The following is a 15946-nucleotide window of genomic DNA, read 5'->3' on the forward strand; positions in this document are numbered from 1 at the left end:
CAACACCACCGCGATGCACTATATAAACAAGCAGGGAGGGACCGTTCTCTCCCTCTTTGTCAGGAGGCTATTGCACTCTGGGAATTTTGCTTATAGCCACGCCGTGGATCTGTGGTCCTCCTTCTCCCAGGAGTCCAGAACGTATTGGCGGACCATCTCAGCAGGTCCTTCTCTACCCCACGAGTGGTCCCTTCGTGCGGACATAGCCCATTCTCTTTCCAGAGGTGGGGGTTTCCCCGGATCGACCTCTTCGCCTCCCACACCAACCGAAAGTGCCCCAATGCTCCTTCCGCGGTCTTGCCCGCAGATCGATCTCTCTCTCTCCTGTCTGGAACCCGCCAGGTGTTGCTAGGGGAAAATTCTTCCGACGAACGTGCACGCGGCGCGCGCACACCTACTTGGAATGAATATGAGCAACACATCTCGAAGAACAACAGTTACAAAGGTGAGAAACCGTCTTTTGTCTTTTAAATTATGTTTGCATGTGCTCTCTCTGCAGTATTTTTAAAATACATTACCACTGAAAAGTAAAATATAAGTCCTGTATTATCATCTTTATCCAATTAAGCTGCACTCGGAATGTTAAATGATTTGGAAAAATAATTTAGTGCTGCTCAATATTATCTATTTAGTGGGCCATTAGGCCTGTCTGTTCTTGGTTTGAGTATCTTAGAATATTAAAGGAAATCAAAAGAATCATTTAGATTATTGAGCTTGGGTCGTATTATTCCTTTATATCATTTAAAGTAATGTTTTTATTCTAAGAAACTGCTTGCCATTAATATATTTTTTCACAGGCCTTTGAATTTAGGTTACTATCATATATGTGTTGTTTTGGATCTACTTAGAAAATAAGATGATGTTGGTAATGCAAATTAGGTGTGTTGCAAGTCCATAAATGAGTTCTAAATTATGCAAACTATCCAATTTTTTAATCAACTCTTGGTATCCAGGGGCTGTTAACCAGGATCCAAATTTTTAAAAGTGACTTGTGATTTTGGGTGCATTAATTTTTGATTGTTCTGCTTTAGACCACTTTAAAAGGGTCTGATTTTTAGCCTGGATGCCTAGTGCTTTCTAAAAATCAAGCCTTGGTCTCAAAATGGGCCCCCAGAATTGGAGAGAGAGACAATCACTAGTCAGTTCTGAAACTTGTGGTCTATAAAGAGTCTCTTCTGACAGGAATCTTGCTGTCAGAATTTTTTTAATTGTTAATATTGCAGCAATGGAATAAAAACACTTTGAATAGTGTTGATTCAGGATAAAAGCTCAGTCTATATTGTACAAATGTGAAAAAAGACTGAGACATTATGCCACTGCAGTTATGGTAACCGTTTCCAAGAATTACGTATGTTTATCTACCAACTATGCCTTTCATTCTCAGCAGATGTGACATCAGTTTTTTGTTATATATTAAAGATTATACATTTTTTCCCTTTCTAAAATGTGACACGCTTTAGAGAACACCAAATGTCAGTAAAAGTAATAATCATGCTGTTTGTATAAATAAATAACACACGTTGCATGAAGGCTTGGACTTATTGCGGTAGTGTTAAAACAACTGTAGATGGCTCACTGGTGCAGACATTTGTAATTATTTAATTTCAGGTTTTGACTACCTGGTTAATAACCAACAATTCTGGATAATTAATATCATTAGTATCATTTCCTATTAAGCTAGATACTTTCAGTATGCCATTTTCATTTTCTTAAAAGGAATGCTTTGTGTTTGTTTAATTATTTGCATGTTTATGCATGTTTGTCCATGTGCTTGAGGTGCCTTTGACAAACCTTAAAATATTCACCGCAGAAAGAGCGCTCTAACATAATTGAGAGGCAATATTACACTCAAGTTGTAGTACTCATTTATATGAAATATGTAAATACATTTGTTTCTGTTTGGCCCTTTGTAGAGAAACTTACCTTTCATCATAATAGCCCACTTTTTAGGTGAGTTTCAAAATTAAGTCTCAGAACATGCATCGGCCTGTGAACTTGTGCTGTTTTTACCTCAATAGTAAAGCGTTTTATTGCCTCCTGTGGTGAAACAAGGAAAAGTCTGGAAGTCATGGTGTGCTCTCCAGTAACACAATAGATGACACATTCCACTTACAATAGTATTGACAATTATTACCTCAATTTTTTAATCCACAGTCCTGTAGTCATTTCTCTGGACACTTCTGTGTGCATCAAGACTGCTGGCTTTTTCTGAGTGTTGCCCTTAGATATGTACATTTCAAATGCTTGACAAACTCAAAAGATGATCCAGTAATAGTTCAGCCTCAAATATATATATTGTGCTGTCCCTTTGTACTTAAGTATGATGGTAAAATAAAGGTCCCTAAATAGAGAATAGTCATCATATGTCCAACTGTATATATTTTTAATGGTAATCTATTGTCATGTATGTATGTGTATATTTATGGTATAAATAAAGGAATGTATAGAAAATGTTTTCTGTTAATTTTATCCTTGCTCCCCATTCTTCTATATTATTAAATTTTAAAAACATATTATATACAGATACCCACAGAATTTCATACCTGGAAGTCATGCAGTAGCTACAGAATTTGTGAAAAAGCAAGTCTGTTGGTCACATTTTACCTTACAGCCTGTGAAACTTGCATTTTAAGGGGCAACTCCTGGCTCTCATTAAGTCAATAGCAAAACTTCCATTGACTTTAATAGAGTGAGGATTTCATTCTAAGTGTTCAGTGAGCTAACAAAATTGAAAGTAAACCACTTCTGACAATGGGATAACACATTTTGCCAGAGGCTACATAGATGTAGCTGATTTTTAACAGAATTATTTAGGGTCCTGTTCTGCAAAGCACTTGATCATGTGCTTAAGGTTAAGCATGCTTTGTTGAACTTTAAACTAAACTTAAATTTGTGTGTTGCTGGATATAGGCCTTAATGCATAATCTGACTGTTTGTTTTCATTCATGATGCTAGATGCTTATAGGTAGGTAAAATAACCTAAGGCTTTTCTAATAGTTACTTCCTTCTGGATGGACGTAATTGGATTATTTGTATTCATTAATGTGAATTCAGTATGTGATACTGTTGAAGTCCACGGGGTTGGGGAGAAAAATTGAAGTATGTTTCCTGGGGCCAAATAGAAATGTTCTGTAATGGTTATAGATGGAGCTACACTAACAGAATGAGAGAGCAAAAACAACGAGGCATCCTTGTGGCACATTAGAGACTAACAAATTTATTTGGGCATAAGCTTTCGTAGCCTAAAACCCATTTCATCAGATGCATGGAGTGGAAAATACAGTAGGCAGGTATAAATTCACAGCACATGGAAAGATGGGAGTTGCCTTACCAAGGTGGGGGTCAGTGTTACCGAGCCAATTCAGTTAAGGTGGAAGTGGCCTGTTCTCAACAGTTGACAAGATGGGGTGAATATCAAGGGAGGAAAAAACACTTTGGTAGTGCTAATGAGGCCAATGTAATCAAGGTGGCCCATTTCAAACAGTTGACAAGAAGGTCTGAGGATCAACAGAAGGATACTAGTTTTTGTAGTGACAAAATGAGTGGGGTTTGCCTAATTTTCTGTCCTATATAGCAGCTGACTTAAGTATAAAGCCAGTGCAGATATTTGAACTATTTTTTTCTGAGAGATGTAACATTGAATCTGAGCTTTTGGCACAAAACTCTTAATTTTTAACTGAAACTGCTGAGCTTCAGTTCATCTGCAAATTTGACACCATCAGCTCAGGATTGTACAAAGACTGTGAATGGCTTGCCAACTACAGAACCAGTTTCTCCTCTCTTGGTTTTCATTTCTCATCTGCTAGAACAGGGCCTCATCCTTCCTGATTGAACTAACCTCGTTATCTCTAGCTTGCTTGCTAGTTTATATATACCTGCCCCTGGAAATTTCCACTACATGCATCTGACGAAGTGGTTATTCACCCACGAAAGCTCATGCTCCAAAACGTCTGTTAGTCTATAAGGTGCCACAGGATTCTCTGCAAATTTTTAACTAACTCACTTGATAACCCTGAATATACAAGTATCTATTTATACAAGAAAAAAAACTGTGGATAAAAACAAGGCAAACACTCTTATCAACAAAACCAGTTAGGATACTTACTCCAGACTAGCTGTCTGTTCTAAAGAAAACTATAGCAACCTATGAGGTAAAATAAATCATTTCTCATACCCTACACAATCTTCCATGATCAAAGCTAAGACTAGATTATTAAAACACTAAGGTTAATATTAAACTTAACGAACCTATCTTGGAATAGCACTTATTTCATAGAGGAAACCACAAAGCAACATAGCAATCATTTAAGTCTTTTTGAAATGGAAAGTGCTATCCTGTGAAAGATGGTATGGCACAGCACAATGATCTACACAGAGCAGTCACCCAGAAGTTAAACCTCCTATCCATGACTGCCGTGCAGCAGAGAAGAAATCAAGCAGACATTCAAAGGACTTAGTGATAATTATAGTTTCTTTTGGGGTTTTGAAAATTTAAAGTCAGTATTAGAAAATATAGTCTGGAAACAAAGCAATTTGGTTTATGTGAGAGATCATCTCTCTGTTAAACTGCCACAGTTGAAATTGGCTCCCTCCATATAAATAAAAGGAAGCTGCTAGCTGGGCATTGTATGAGGAGTCCTTGGTTTTGGAACTCCCTCTTTCAGTCCAAGAGAGCCTGGATTTTTTTAATCATGCAAGTGTTCGTCTCTTTTCTCAGCAGCCTGGGATGCCTCACAATGGTTTGCTGCTGTAGCTCCCAACCTGCGCTCTTTACAAATAGCCAGACAGCATGCAGGTTATACCCTTGAGTGTCTTTATATAGCCACAGCCCTGGTCCAGCCACTCTGACCCCCACCAGCCTTGATTACTTCCAGCAGTCTTGATTACTACTTGCAGAGTAACCCCAATAGAATTCCAGTCCCAGATTTCCCCCCAGAAATGTGTATTCTGTGCTGTCCAGCCCTTTCCTGGACAGTCCAGATATATTAATCAGTTTCCCCTCTAAGTGGATTGACATAGAATGGACTGCCTTAAATGCAGTTACCCAAATAATTCACAAAGTTGGATTTGTTTTAATTAAAGAATAAAAGTTTATTTAACTACAAGAAGATAGGTTTAAGTGAGTACAAATATAAAGCCTTAATGTCAGAAATGGTCTCAAGAAAAAGACAAAACACGTTCTAAACTTAACAAACTAGACTTGGTTTAAGGCGAAATTCTTACCACATGTTCCCAGCAACAGAGCTGATCAAATTTCAGGTCAGGATCTACTCCTAAAGTCCATAGGCTGTTTCTTTCGTTGTCTTGTGGAAGAGAGAAATGGCTAGGGGGAGAGAACTTGGGTTGCTTTTGCCCCTTACTTTTGTACTTTAGTCACCCCTTGAACTTCAGTTTCTTGAGCCTTACCCCAAGAAGTAAGGGTGGAGAGAGAAAATCATAGGAGTGGAGGGGACCTCAAGGGATCATCTAGTCCAGTCCCCTGCAGTCATGGCAGGGTTAAGTATTATCTGGACCATCCCTGACAGTTGTTTGTCTAACCTGCTTTTAAAAATTTCCTATGATGGAGATTCCAGAACCTCCCTAGGCAGTTTATTCCAGTGCTTAACCACCCTGACAAGAAGTTTTTCCTAATGTCCAACCCAAACCTTCCTTGCTGCAATTTAAGGCTATTGCTTCTTGTCGTGTCCTCAGAGGTTAAGAACAATTCTTCTCTCTTCCTTATAACAACCTTTTATGTACTTGAAAACTGTTATGTCCCCTCTCAGTGTTCTCTTTTCCAGACTAAACAAACCCAGTTTTTTCAATTTTCCTTCATAGGTCATGTTTTCTAGACCTTTAATCATTTTTATTGCGCTTCTCTGGACTTTCTTCAGTTGTCCACATCTTTCCTGAAATGTGGCTCCCAGAACTGGACACAATACTCCAGGTGAGGCCTAATCAGTGTGGAGTAGAGCGGAAGAATTACTTCGTGTCTTGCTTACAACACTCCTGCTTATACATCCCAGAATGATGATGGGTTTTTTTGGCAACAGTGTTACACTGTTGACTCATATTTAGCTTGTGGTCCACTATGACCCTCAGATCCCTTTCTGTAGTACTCCTTCCTAGGCAGTCATTTCCCATTTTGTATGTGTGCAACTAATTGTTCCTTCCTAAGTGGAGTACTTTGCATTTGTACATATTGAATTTCATCCTATTTACTTGAAACCATTTCTCCAGTTTATCCAGATAATTTTGAATTTTAATTCTATCCTCCAAAGCACTTGCAAACCCTCCCAGCGTGGTATTGTCCACAGACTTTATAAGTGTACTCTCTATGCCATTATCTAAATCATTTTATGAAGATATTGAACAAAACCAGACCCAGAACTGATCCATATGGGACCCCATTCATTATGCCCTTCAAGCATAATTGTGAATCACTGATGATTACTCTCTGGGAATGGTTTTCCAGCCCGTTTTGCACTCACCTTGTAGTAGCTCCATCTAGGTTGTATTTCTCTAGTTTCTATGAGTAGGTCATGTGAGATAGTAACTGACTGTTATTTATCATGTTGTTATCTTCTTGATGTTTGCAAATTGATTGCTTAATTATTTGCTTCATTATCTTTCCGAGTACAGAAGTTAAGCTGACTCGCCTGTAATTTCCTGGGTTGTCCTTATTTCCCTTTTTATAGATTGGCACTATATTTGCCCTTTTCCAGTCTTCTGGAATCTCTCCCTTCTTCCATGACTTCTGAAAGATTGCTAATGGCTCAGATACCTCCTCAGTCAGCTCCTTGAATATTCTAGGATGCATTTCATCAGGCCCTGGTGACTTGAAGACATCTAACTTGTCTAATTTTTAACTTGTTATATTTGTATTTTAGCCTCTGATCTTACCTCATTTTCACTGGCATTCACTATGTTAGACGTTCAGTCACCACCAACCTTCTTGGTGACATCCGAAACAAGATATCATAAGCACCTCTGCCATTTTCATATTTTCTGTTATTTCTTTCCCTCCCCCCATTGGATAACAATCCTACCCTGTCCTTGGTCTTCCTCTTACTTCTAATGTATTTGTAGAATGTTTTCTTGTTACCCTTTATGTCTCTAGCTAGTTTGATCTGTTTTTGAGCCTTGGCCTTCCTAATTTTATCCCTACATACTTGTGGTGTTTGTTTATAGTCATCCTTTGTAATTTGACCTAGTTTCCACTTTTTGTAGGACTCTTTTTTGATTTTTAGATCACTGAAGATCTCCTAGTTAATCCAGCGTGGTCTCTTGCTATACTTCTTATCTTTCCTAGGCAGTGGGATAGTTTGCTCTTGTGCCCTTTAATAATGTCTGTTTGAAAAACTGCCAACTATCTTCAGTTGTTTTTCCCCTTGGACTTACTTCCCATGGGATCTTACCTACTAAGTCCCCGAGTTTGCTAAAGTCTGCCGTCTTGAAATCCACTCTTTATTTTGCTTTTCTCCCTCCCAGCGTTCCTTAGAATCATGAACTCTACCATTTCATGGTGACTTTCACCCAAGCTGCCTTCCACTTTCAAATTCTCAAACAGTTCCTCTAGATTTGCTTTTGACAAATAGGGAACAGCCTCTCCCCAGTAGCTTTCTCTACCGTCTGAAATAAAAAATTGTTTCCAATACATTCCACGATCTTGTTGGATAATCTGTGCCCTGCTTTGTTACTTTCCCAACAGATGTCTGGGTAGTTGAAGTCCCCCATTACCAAGTCCCGTGCTTTGGATGATTTTGTTAGTTTAAAAAAAAAAGCCTCATCCACCCTCTTCTTCCTGGTTAGGTGGTCTGTAGTAGACCCCTATCATGACATCACCCTTGCTTTTTACTCCTTTTATCCTTACCCAGAGACTTTCAACAAGTCTGTCTCGTATTTCCATCTCAATCTCAATCCAAGTGTATACGTTTTTAATAAATAAGGCAACATCACCTCCCTTTTTTCCCCTGTACTGAATACTAATACTTCCAGTTCTTCCTGTTTATTCCTCAAACTCCTTGCATTTGTGTACAGATATCTAAAATCAAGTGTGAAGACCACGAGTTTCATAACTGACTAGTGATTGTATGTGTCTCCAATTCTGGGGGCCGATTCTGAGACCAAGGCTTGGTTTTCAGAAAGCACTCCCACCTCTCACTGGTCTGGATTGCACCCCAGAATGTGACATCATCCTTGGAGGTTCTAAAGAAGTTGTTAAATACCTTTCAGGGATCATCTAGGTATATTTAATCCTGCCTCTGAGATGGACTAGATGATCACTTGGGGTCTCTTTCAGACTTGCAATTCTATGGTTTTGGATGGTTGTTAGTTTTCTTCTTCTCCTATTTAGAGTTAAGGGACTGGTAATGAGAAATGAAAACTTGTAGTATGCCTTATCTCCAAGGGTAAGATGTGCTAAATGAAACATTAAAGTGCTCCTGTGTGGTTCAACCTTTTACTAATGCGAGTTGTCAGTTAATTTTTTTGCTGGAGAAAGCAGAAATTTATTTTATCATAAACTCATTCATTTGTGAATACTCTGAACTAGAGCAATAGTTTTTCCTCTGCAGTGCTGTTAAAAATAGTATGTCCTGGGGACAGAGGAAGCAGCTGTGTAAAGTATCTGAGTATTGCTACATTCTGAGAATTTCTACAATGGTATGAAATTCAGTTGAGAAATGACATTCATTAGATATTTGAACTCATGAGTGGAAAAGAAAAATAAATATCAGGAGGGGAGAGATCTTTTTAAAGTGTGTGCATATATTTGAATCATTTGGAAGTCCTTGATTTTTAATGAAATATTTATTTCTACCTACAATTGCTTTTATAATGTATGCATACACTAAAATTTACATCATATACAATGCCAGCTTTGGTAAAATATACTAGTAAATGAAGTCTAATGTTGGGGTAATTTTAAAACATAGTTTAGTTGGGATTTTTTCCTTTTCACTTTGCTCCTTTTTTCAGGCTCTGTATTGGGGTTTAGCTTTGTCTACTGTTTTTGGCCCTGTTTGTTACTTTGAGGTTTTTCCTTACTTTCTGCTCGTTTGTACTGTGACACATCTAAAAGGTTGACTCTCATTAAATGAGAGGATAAGGGGAAAAATCAGACTATTGTTTTCAGCCACTTGAGGTCTGATTGGAAGATATATTGTTTTTTCTTTTTGTTGATTTTATAAAATATTTGTTTTCTCTCTCGTAGTTTTGGATATGGCCAGGCATGTTCCTCTCTACAGAGCTCTGCTAGAGTTGCTCCGTGCTATTGCGTCCTGCACCTCTATGGTGCCGCTGTTGCTGCCTCTGTCTGGTGAAAATGGAGAAGAGGAGGAAGAGCAGTTGGAATCTCAAGCTTCTGTTGGCACTCTATTGGCTAAAATGAAGACTTGTGTGGATACCTACACTAACCGATTGAGGTACAGTAAACATTTTAATCTCTCCTGAGCTTTCTTGTAAAGTATTTTTGGTGCATTTATTATTAATTTTAGAAAAAAACAAAAGCTGCGAAGATAAATATCTGTGTCCCACAGTCCAAAGTGATAAAACAGTGTACCATTTTATTGCCTCGGCTAGGTTGTACGGTCACTCTTCATAACATCTGATGTCATTATTCAATTAAATTGATTCTTACCAATTAGCAGACTGGTTTATGGACTACAATCTATCAGTTCAATTGAGATTTAGGTTTCATTTTTATGTATTTTGTTTTACCGTACATTCCTCTTACCAGAAGTTAAATAATAAATTTGAAACTTCCAAAATAAGTTGGTATGTTTTGGCCATGTCCTGCTTTACTAGTAGTTACTCACCGGTAGGAAAGATTGGTGCTAACCGAGTGTTTGGGGGCTTAAACCTTCCATTTTCGTTAACGTTATTCCTGCTGGGCTGCAACAAGACAAACCTAACTCTTACAGGGCTATGCATGTCCTGCTGCCAATCTAAAGATAGGAGCTGCTAAATAAGCTCACTCCCTCAGAAGTGGGAATGGAGCAGTCAGAGGCAGAGCAAATGAGGGCGACTCCCCTGGCTCAATGGCTTTCGAAAGAAAGATGACATGGTTGCCATGCCCGCTGCTTATAGGCGAAGGACCCACCTTATAAGTGGGCTCTCCCCAGAAGTTTCACTACTGAAGAAAAGCCTTTGGAGCTTGTCATTAAGGATGCTATCCAGAGGGAATCATGAGTTTTTTGCACATTTGTGTTACTGTGGATTCTGCTATAGGTGTACATGCACTTCATGTGCACAAGACTGGAAATTTTTGAGTAGCAGTGGCCATTGGGGCCACACATGCACCTTGTGCTCCCGTGCATACATATATGCGTCTTTTATGCCATGTGTTGGCATGTAGGTATGTGATACCATTTGCCAGATTTAACCTTCAGCCCTTACAACTGTGGCTGAGGTTTGTGTACACGTTAGCCAGATGCTCTGTGGACAAAAAAGGTCATAATCCTGCCCCAAGTCCTAGGAGAGTTAAATTGGTGGTTGGGCCCAGTGAACATGTGGAAAGAGACCCTGTTCTGTCTCCTCCCTGATTCACAAACTCAAAGACTTGAAGACCAGAGGCACCCAAAGGAAGAAAGAGAAAGTGCTCACAAGTTACTGCAGTTCTTCAAAAGTGTTACTTCTGCATAGTCACGCTTCCTGTCTGTATCTTCTGAAGGGCAGTTGGGACCACTCCTCCTTTTTACACCCTTGGAGACATGCAAAAGGTGAGGAGGCATGAGAGGGTGAATGGCCCAAATACTGCTCTCTGGAAGATTCCAAGCTTGCACCCTAGGACAAATTTATTCCAGTAATGTGAATATTGATATAATGCTCTCCAAGAATTACCATTACTGGTAAGGAACTTCTCTGTAACAGAAGAGCTGAAAGGTTCAGTGGCTTTATTGTATAAACACTTTTGATAAATTTACCATTCAGTGTGATCAAATTTACCTCTGAAATTTTCAGCTTGGAAATGTTTCAGTATTGGCTTTAGAAACAGAAGTTGTCTCCAGAATGTATCATCATTCATTATTCATTTAGCACAGTGTGAAAGGTAAGGATGTCATCTTTTAGCACAAGCTAAATTAAAATTTTAAATTATTAGCACGTACTGTATCTTGTCTAGCGCATGTATCATTGAAATATTGCTCAGTTTTCCATTGGCGGTCAGTACTTCAAATGTGAGCTGAGATGATCTTGTCATCTTTTTTCCAACATTTGTGAAACTCTAAATGTAAGCTTGAGAGTCTAAATTAAATTTTTAGTTTCATCTCCTCACCATTCTAGCACTTTCATCTGCCCAGACATTTGATGCAGTGCATGCAGTAATTAATCTGCTAACTGTGATAGAGTAAAATTTTTGCCTCACAGAAAAATCAGAGTTTTGGAACAGAGTTTATAGCAATAAAGATTTTTTTTTATATGTTTTTTTTTAACTGTCTAGGTAAAAGTAGAGAGAGAGAGAATGGGAGAATGTTAATATGGATTACTTATTCCCATTGAAAGAATGATGACAATTTATTCTTGATGTATTTTAACTGGGCTTGTTGATTTTTAGGTGATTTCAATGGAATTATCTTATTTAAACCTCCATAATTGGTGTTCAAAAACTGATCATCACTGCTTGTGTGTGCATGTGCATGCACACATATCTGCAGACTTATACTCTGGCTGTGGGAATGTGGGGGATCTATTCTCTTCCCGACTTCAATTTTAGAACTTCATCTGCCTTTCTCTGGCTCTCCAGTATGGCCTATGAGGCCTCTAGCAGCTTCCTCTATCCCACGTAGGTGTGGTACAGTCTTCAGCTGGGCCTTCTCCTTTTTTCCCAGAAGCACACGTGTATCAGGGGAGTTTAGAGAGATTCTTGGATCATTTTTCCCCTAATCTTCTAAACCCAGACAAAAGGAAAGCAGACTGTGTGGGAACAGTGTTCATACACAAAAAGGCAGAGCTGGAATTCCACAATTCTGAATTTGTCTTACCAGTGGCATGTGCATTTACAGATGGTGGAATAAAACCACACTTCTTTCAAATATGGATTAACGTTTTACCTTTGAATTACATCTGGTACATGAAGCTGTGTTTTTGGCCCAAAAGAAAGCTGTTGAGGTGTTTATAAAAGCCTGGTGAATGGAACCTTCTTCAGATATGCAGTCCTTTCTGCCTACAAGGGAACTACCAGCAGAAGTTTCTATATTGACAGCACATCATTCACATTGCTAGAAAGGTCCTGTTTCATGAACCCAAGCCAGACAAAAAGTTTTCAAGGAGGTCTGGTTCTAGCCTGTAACCTTTAGTCTCACTTTTGTCCCTACTTATTTTGGTGTTTTGTTTTTTCTGTGCCCCACCTCCATTTGAAGTCTAAGTTTATCTTTCACTGGAATTGAACCAAAGTATTGTTTAGCCCTTCTGATAACCACTTTAGAATGGGGATAGGAGTTTGACTTTCAGATGTGTGCGAGACTTTCCATTGTTGCTTGGGATAGACGTGGCGTAGAGTAGTTTGAGACTTCTGTCAGTGATTCCAGAAGGTCTTCCTCAAAAGAGCTTAGATCTTTTCAGATTGTAGGAATCTGTTTTTAGAACTGTGTGCTTTTGCCAGTGTTTGGGAGTGGGCAAAGACTTCTGCCATGGGTAGAGTTGGGTGTGGTTGTTTAGAAAGGGCTGTGTGATGATTTGAAGCTGTGTTCATGTATTAAGAGGATTTGTTACAGAAATGTAAAACAAAATAATAACTAGTGACTAAAAGGGAATTAAATTCAGGGCTTCACTAAAAGGGAATTCACTAAAGTGGGCTGTGTGATGATTTGAATGGGCTGTGTGATGATTTGAAGCTGTGCTCATGTATTAAGAGGATTTGTTACAGAAATGTAAAACAAAATGTAATAACTAGTGACTTAAAAGGGAATTAAATTCAGGGCTTCACTAAAAGGGAATTAAATTCAGGGCTTCACTGAGAAGGGCATGATACACAACATAATAGATAACATGAGCAATAATGCTTGTATCTTATAGCAAGAGGGCAGGAGGACACAAAGTATGAGAATGTAAAACTGAATCCTAATCTACAATAACTACAAGGTATTATATTTAGCAGGACAGTTGCCTAGATCTTTGAGATATAAATTAACCTGCAGCTGTGGCTTCCTCTCCAGTCTCTCCAACCATTATTATACTTACGGTTATAAAGGTTATTGTTTTGATATTAAACTGTAGACCTAAATTTTAGCTTTGAGTTTCTCACATATCACCAGAACCAAGGAATCTAACATTGCTAAAGCTAATTATTTAGCAGTTAGTCATTACCAGCAAAACTTGTAAACCCAAAATATAGTTTGTTTTGGGTTATCATTGTTAATACTTAACACCTAAATAATTTTCCTCTTCTCTTCAAGGAATCTAGCTGCAGAGCTGTTATGAGTATTAGCTTTGTAATGATTTGCTGAGCTGTCATACCTTGCCTTTGTGAAAATTAATAGGCCCCAGTTTGGGAATAATTTAAAGCAGCTTTTTTTGAAAGTTGGTTTCACTTTCCTGACATGAGGCTCAATCACAACCTCCTTCAATCTCACCATGTGGTGTTGAAGGCCTGGTCATCTTAATTTATACATCTTCTGCTCCACATTGAGAAATGCTGTCCTAAAGGCTGGGGGTTTCTCTTCTCATGGAGAACCAAAAGCAAGATTAATTGTAATCCTGTGTGGGTCTGGCCTTCGTTTCAGACAAACAAGTCAGGAGTATTTGTTCCGTGCTTTAGTGGGATATGTTGCCAGGTCCAAGGATGGAGGCTTTGTTTAGATTGCTTTTTACTAACAGCCACAAATCCTGTAAACAAGTGAGACCTAGCACAGTCAGATCTTAGGTTACATCTCAATGTGCTTATTAGTGCATATCTAATCCTTTAGTTTATCTGGCTAAAGGTGTGCTTTTCCCTTTTTTATTGCTCCTACATTTTAGGGAGGAGAAAGAGTCTTCAGGAGACAAGGTCCCAGGCCACATGATGAGGCAAAATAACACACTTTCTTGTTTGTTTTTAGTTATTGGTATTTTACTATTTTGAAAAGTTTAATTTTGGAGCTTACTCCATTTCCTCAACCAACTCCCTGGTTCAAATGAGGTTTGGCTTACCTAACTTTATAGTTTTGATACGTACATGTACCCAGGAGAGGTACTGTATCATACATAATATGGATTCAACCTGGAGAAACTCATTCACGTAAGTGACTCCATTAGAAATATAGTGGAACTGATCCAGACCTAGGGCATAAGGTCTTTAGAGGTACCTGCAGACTTAAGGTGGTTTGCAAGGACTCTTTAGGGTACTTCATAGAACTGGCCAAGTAAAGGAGTTTAAAAGGTTCTCAGGCTTTGCTTCTGTTTTGAGAGCGAATAGGTTAGCCAAATTAAGAGTATAACTCTATTTCCATTATGAGATTGCTTTTAATCCCCTCCTCAAACTTAACCAAAGCTGAAGAAATTGTACTCAATTTTCTTGTGTGGAATTCTGCATGAGGAAAGTTTTTCTTCAACATTTTGGGGATAGTTGGACAAGCTATTTTGAAGTATGATGATTTCAGAAGTTAAGTTTTTCACTTTTCCAAAAATCTGTTTCCCAAGTACATTATTTACCTTGCCATGGTGTTCCAGTATCAGAATTATAACTCCTTACACCTTTTGTACTCGTCTCTGTACCTTTATAAAGATAACCTTCAAGCTTTTTTCCTGCTCCTCTTTTACTTCAGAAATAGTAGCCATATAATGTTGCAATCTTTGTAAGACTGCGAATGTAATATGACGGGAAGCTAAAGCCTGCTGGTATCCAGCTTTCTATGCTAAGGGTGGGAAAGGAAGAATGTTGAGTTCTTCTCTGAGTGCTTACTCATGTTGATTCTATTCTAGGTGTGCGTGTGCCCATGTGCAGAGTTGTCTTAGTGCAGTATCTGTGGGTTCAGCTGTGGTGCTCTCTGGAGTGCAGTGCTCATGCGTCGGTATATTAAGTGCCACCAGTGCTACGCCCTCTCAGTTCCTCATTACGACCTGTGGTGGTTGGTCAGAGCACCTCTTTTCCCTTGCCTAGCAAGTGTTAGCAGTTCTCTCCTTTTCTTCAAGTTTTAGTGTCTTGTAAATAGTTTGTTTATAATAGTTAGTGAAGTAAGTACTGTAGTTAGTAAGCTAGTCTCTAGGTTTTAAGCCCTGTTCTGATTGTAACAGGCTGTTCCTGTTAGTGACCCTCATAGCAGCTGCCTGAAGTTCTTGGGGGAATCCCATGTGAAGAAGTGTTTCATCTGTAAGAACTTTCATCCCAGAACGCAGAGTGCAACATCCTTTTAAGGCCCTCCTCATAGAGGCTGCTCGCCGCCCAGCCTCTGAGCCATCCCAGCCATACTCAACTCCTACTACTTCGGCCTCGGTGCACAGTGCACCCCCGGCACCAGACTCTATCCAGCACTGCTCCTCTTCTCCTGTGCTCAAGAAGAAGTTGCAGAAGCTGGACTTCCCGACACCAGGCAGGAAAGGCCAAGGGGTATCAGGTAAAGCACCCAGTATGGGCTACCGAGATGCCCGCTCTCTTCCCCCCGAGGGATCTGCCACTAACTCCAGGAGTGATAGGAGATCCAGACTCATAGTGGGGCCGATGCCGTCCCAGAGAGCAAAGGACTCTCCCAATGCAGCCAGAACTGTGATGGACCCGGCAAAGGCTCCCTACAAGGGCAAGCCAGACGTAATAACCCCCCAGAGAGCAAGTGAATGCTGCTGGTCCCCAGAGCTGAAACAGCGCTCTGTCGCCATGCCCAAGGTCTCTACAACTGCTCTGGTCACTGGTTCAACAATTGAGATTCCTGGCACTAGGCTTCTGGTCTCAGTCCTCTTGATGAGGTTTGCCCAGAGGGAGACATCAGTCACCATATTGCTGGCACTAGTCACTCTCCTGCCAACCGTCTGCACAATGTAGATGGACATCACCTAC

General features: G+C 39.4%; 1 protein-coding gene across 1 annotated transcript in view; it reads left to right on the plus strand.

The window, feature by feature from the left end:
* Positions 1 to 15946, plus strand: part of BIRC6 (baculoviral IAP repeat containing 6) — a 337908-nt gene that overhangs the window by 258745 nt on the left and 63217 nt on the right. The window contains 1 exon segment of the mRNA XM_075064579.1: positions 9194 to 9404. Coding sequence (XP_074920680.1) covers positions 9194 to 9404 — 211 coding nt within the window.

The sequence above is a fragment of the Chelonoidis abingdonii genome, chromosome 3 (genome assembly GCF_003597395.2).
Source record: "Chelonoidis abingdonii isolate Lonesome George chromosome 3, CheloAbing_2.0, whole genome shotgun sequence".
Taxonomy (NCBI): domain Eukaryota; kingdom Metazoa; phylum Chordata; order Testudines; family Testudinidae; genus Chelonoidis; species Chelonoidis abingdonii.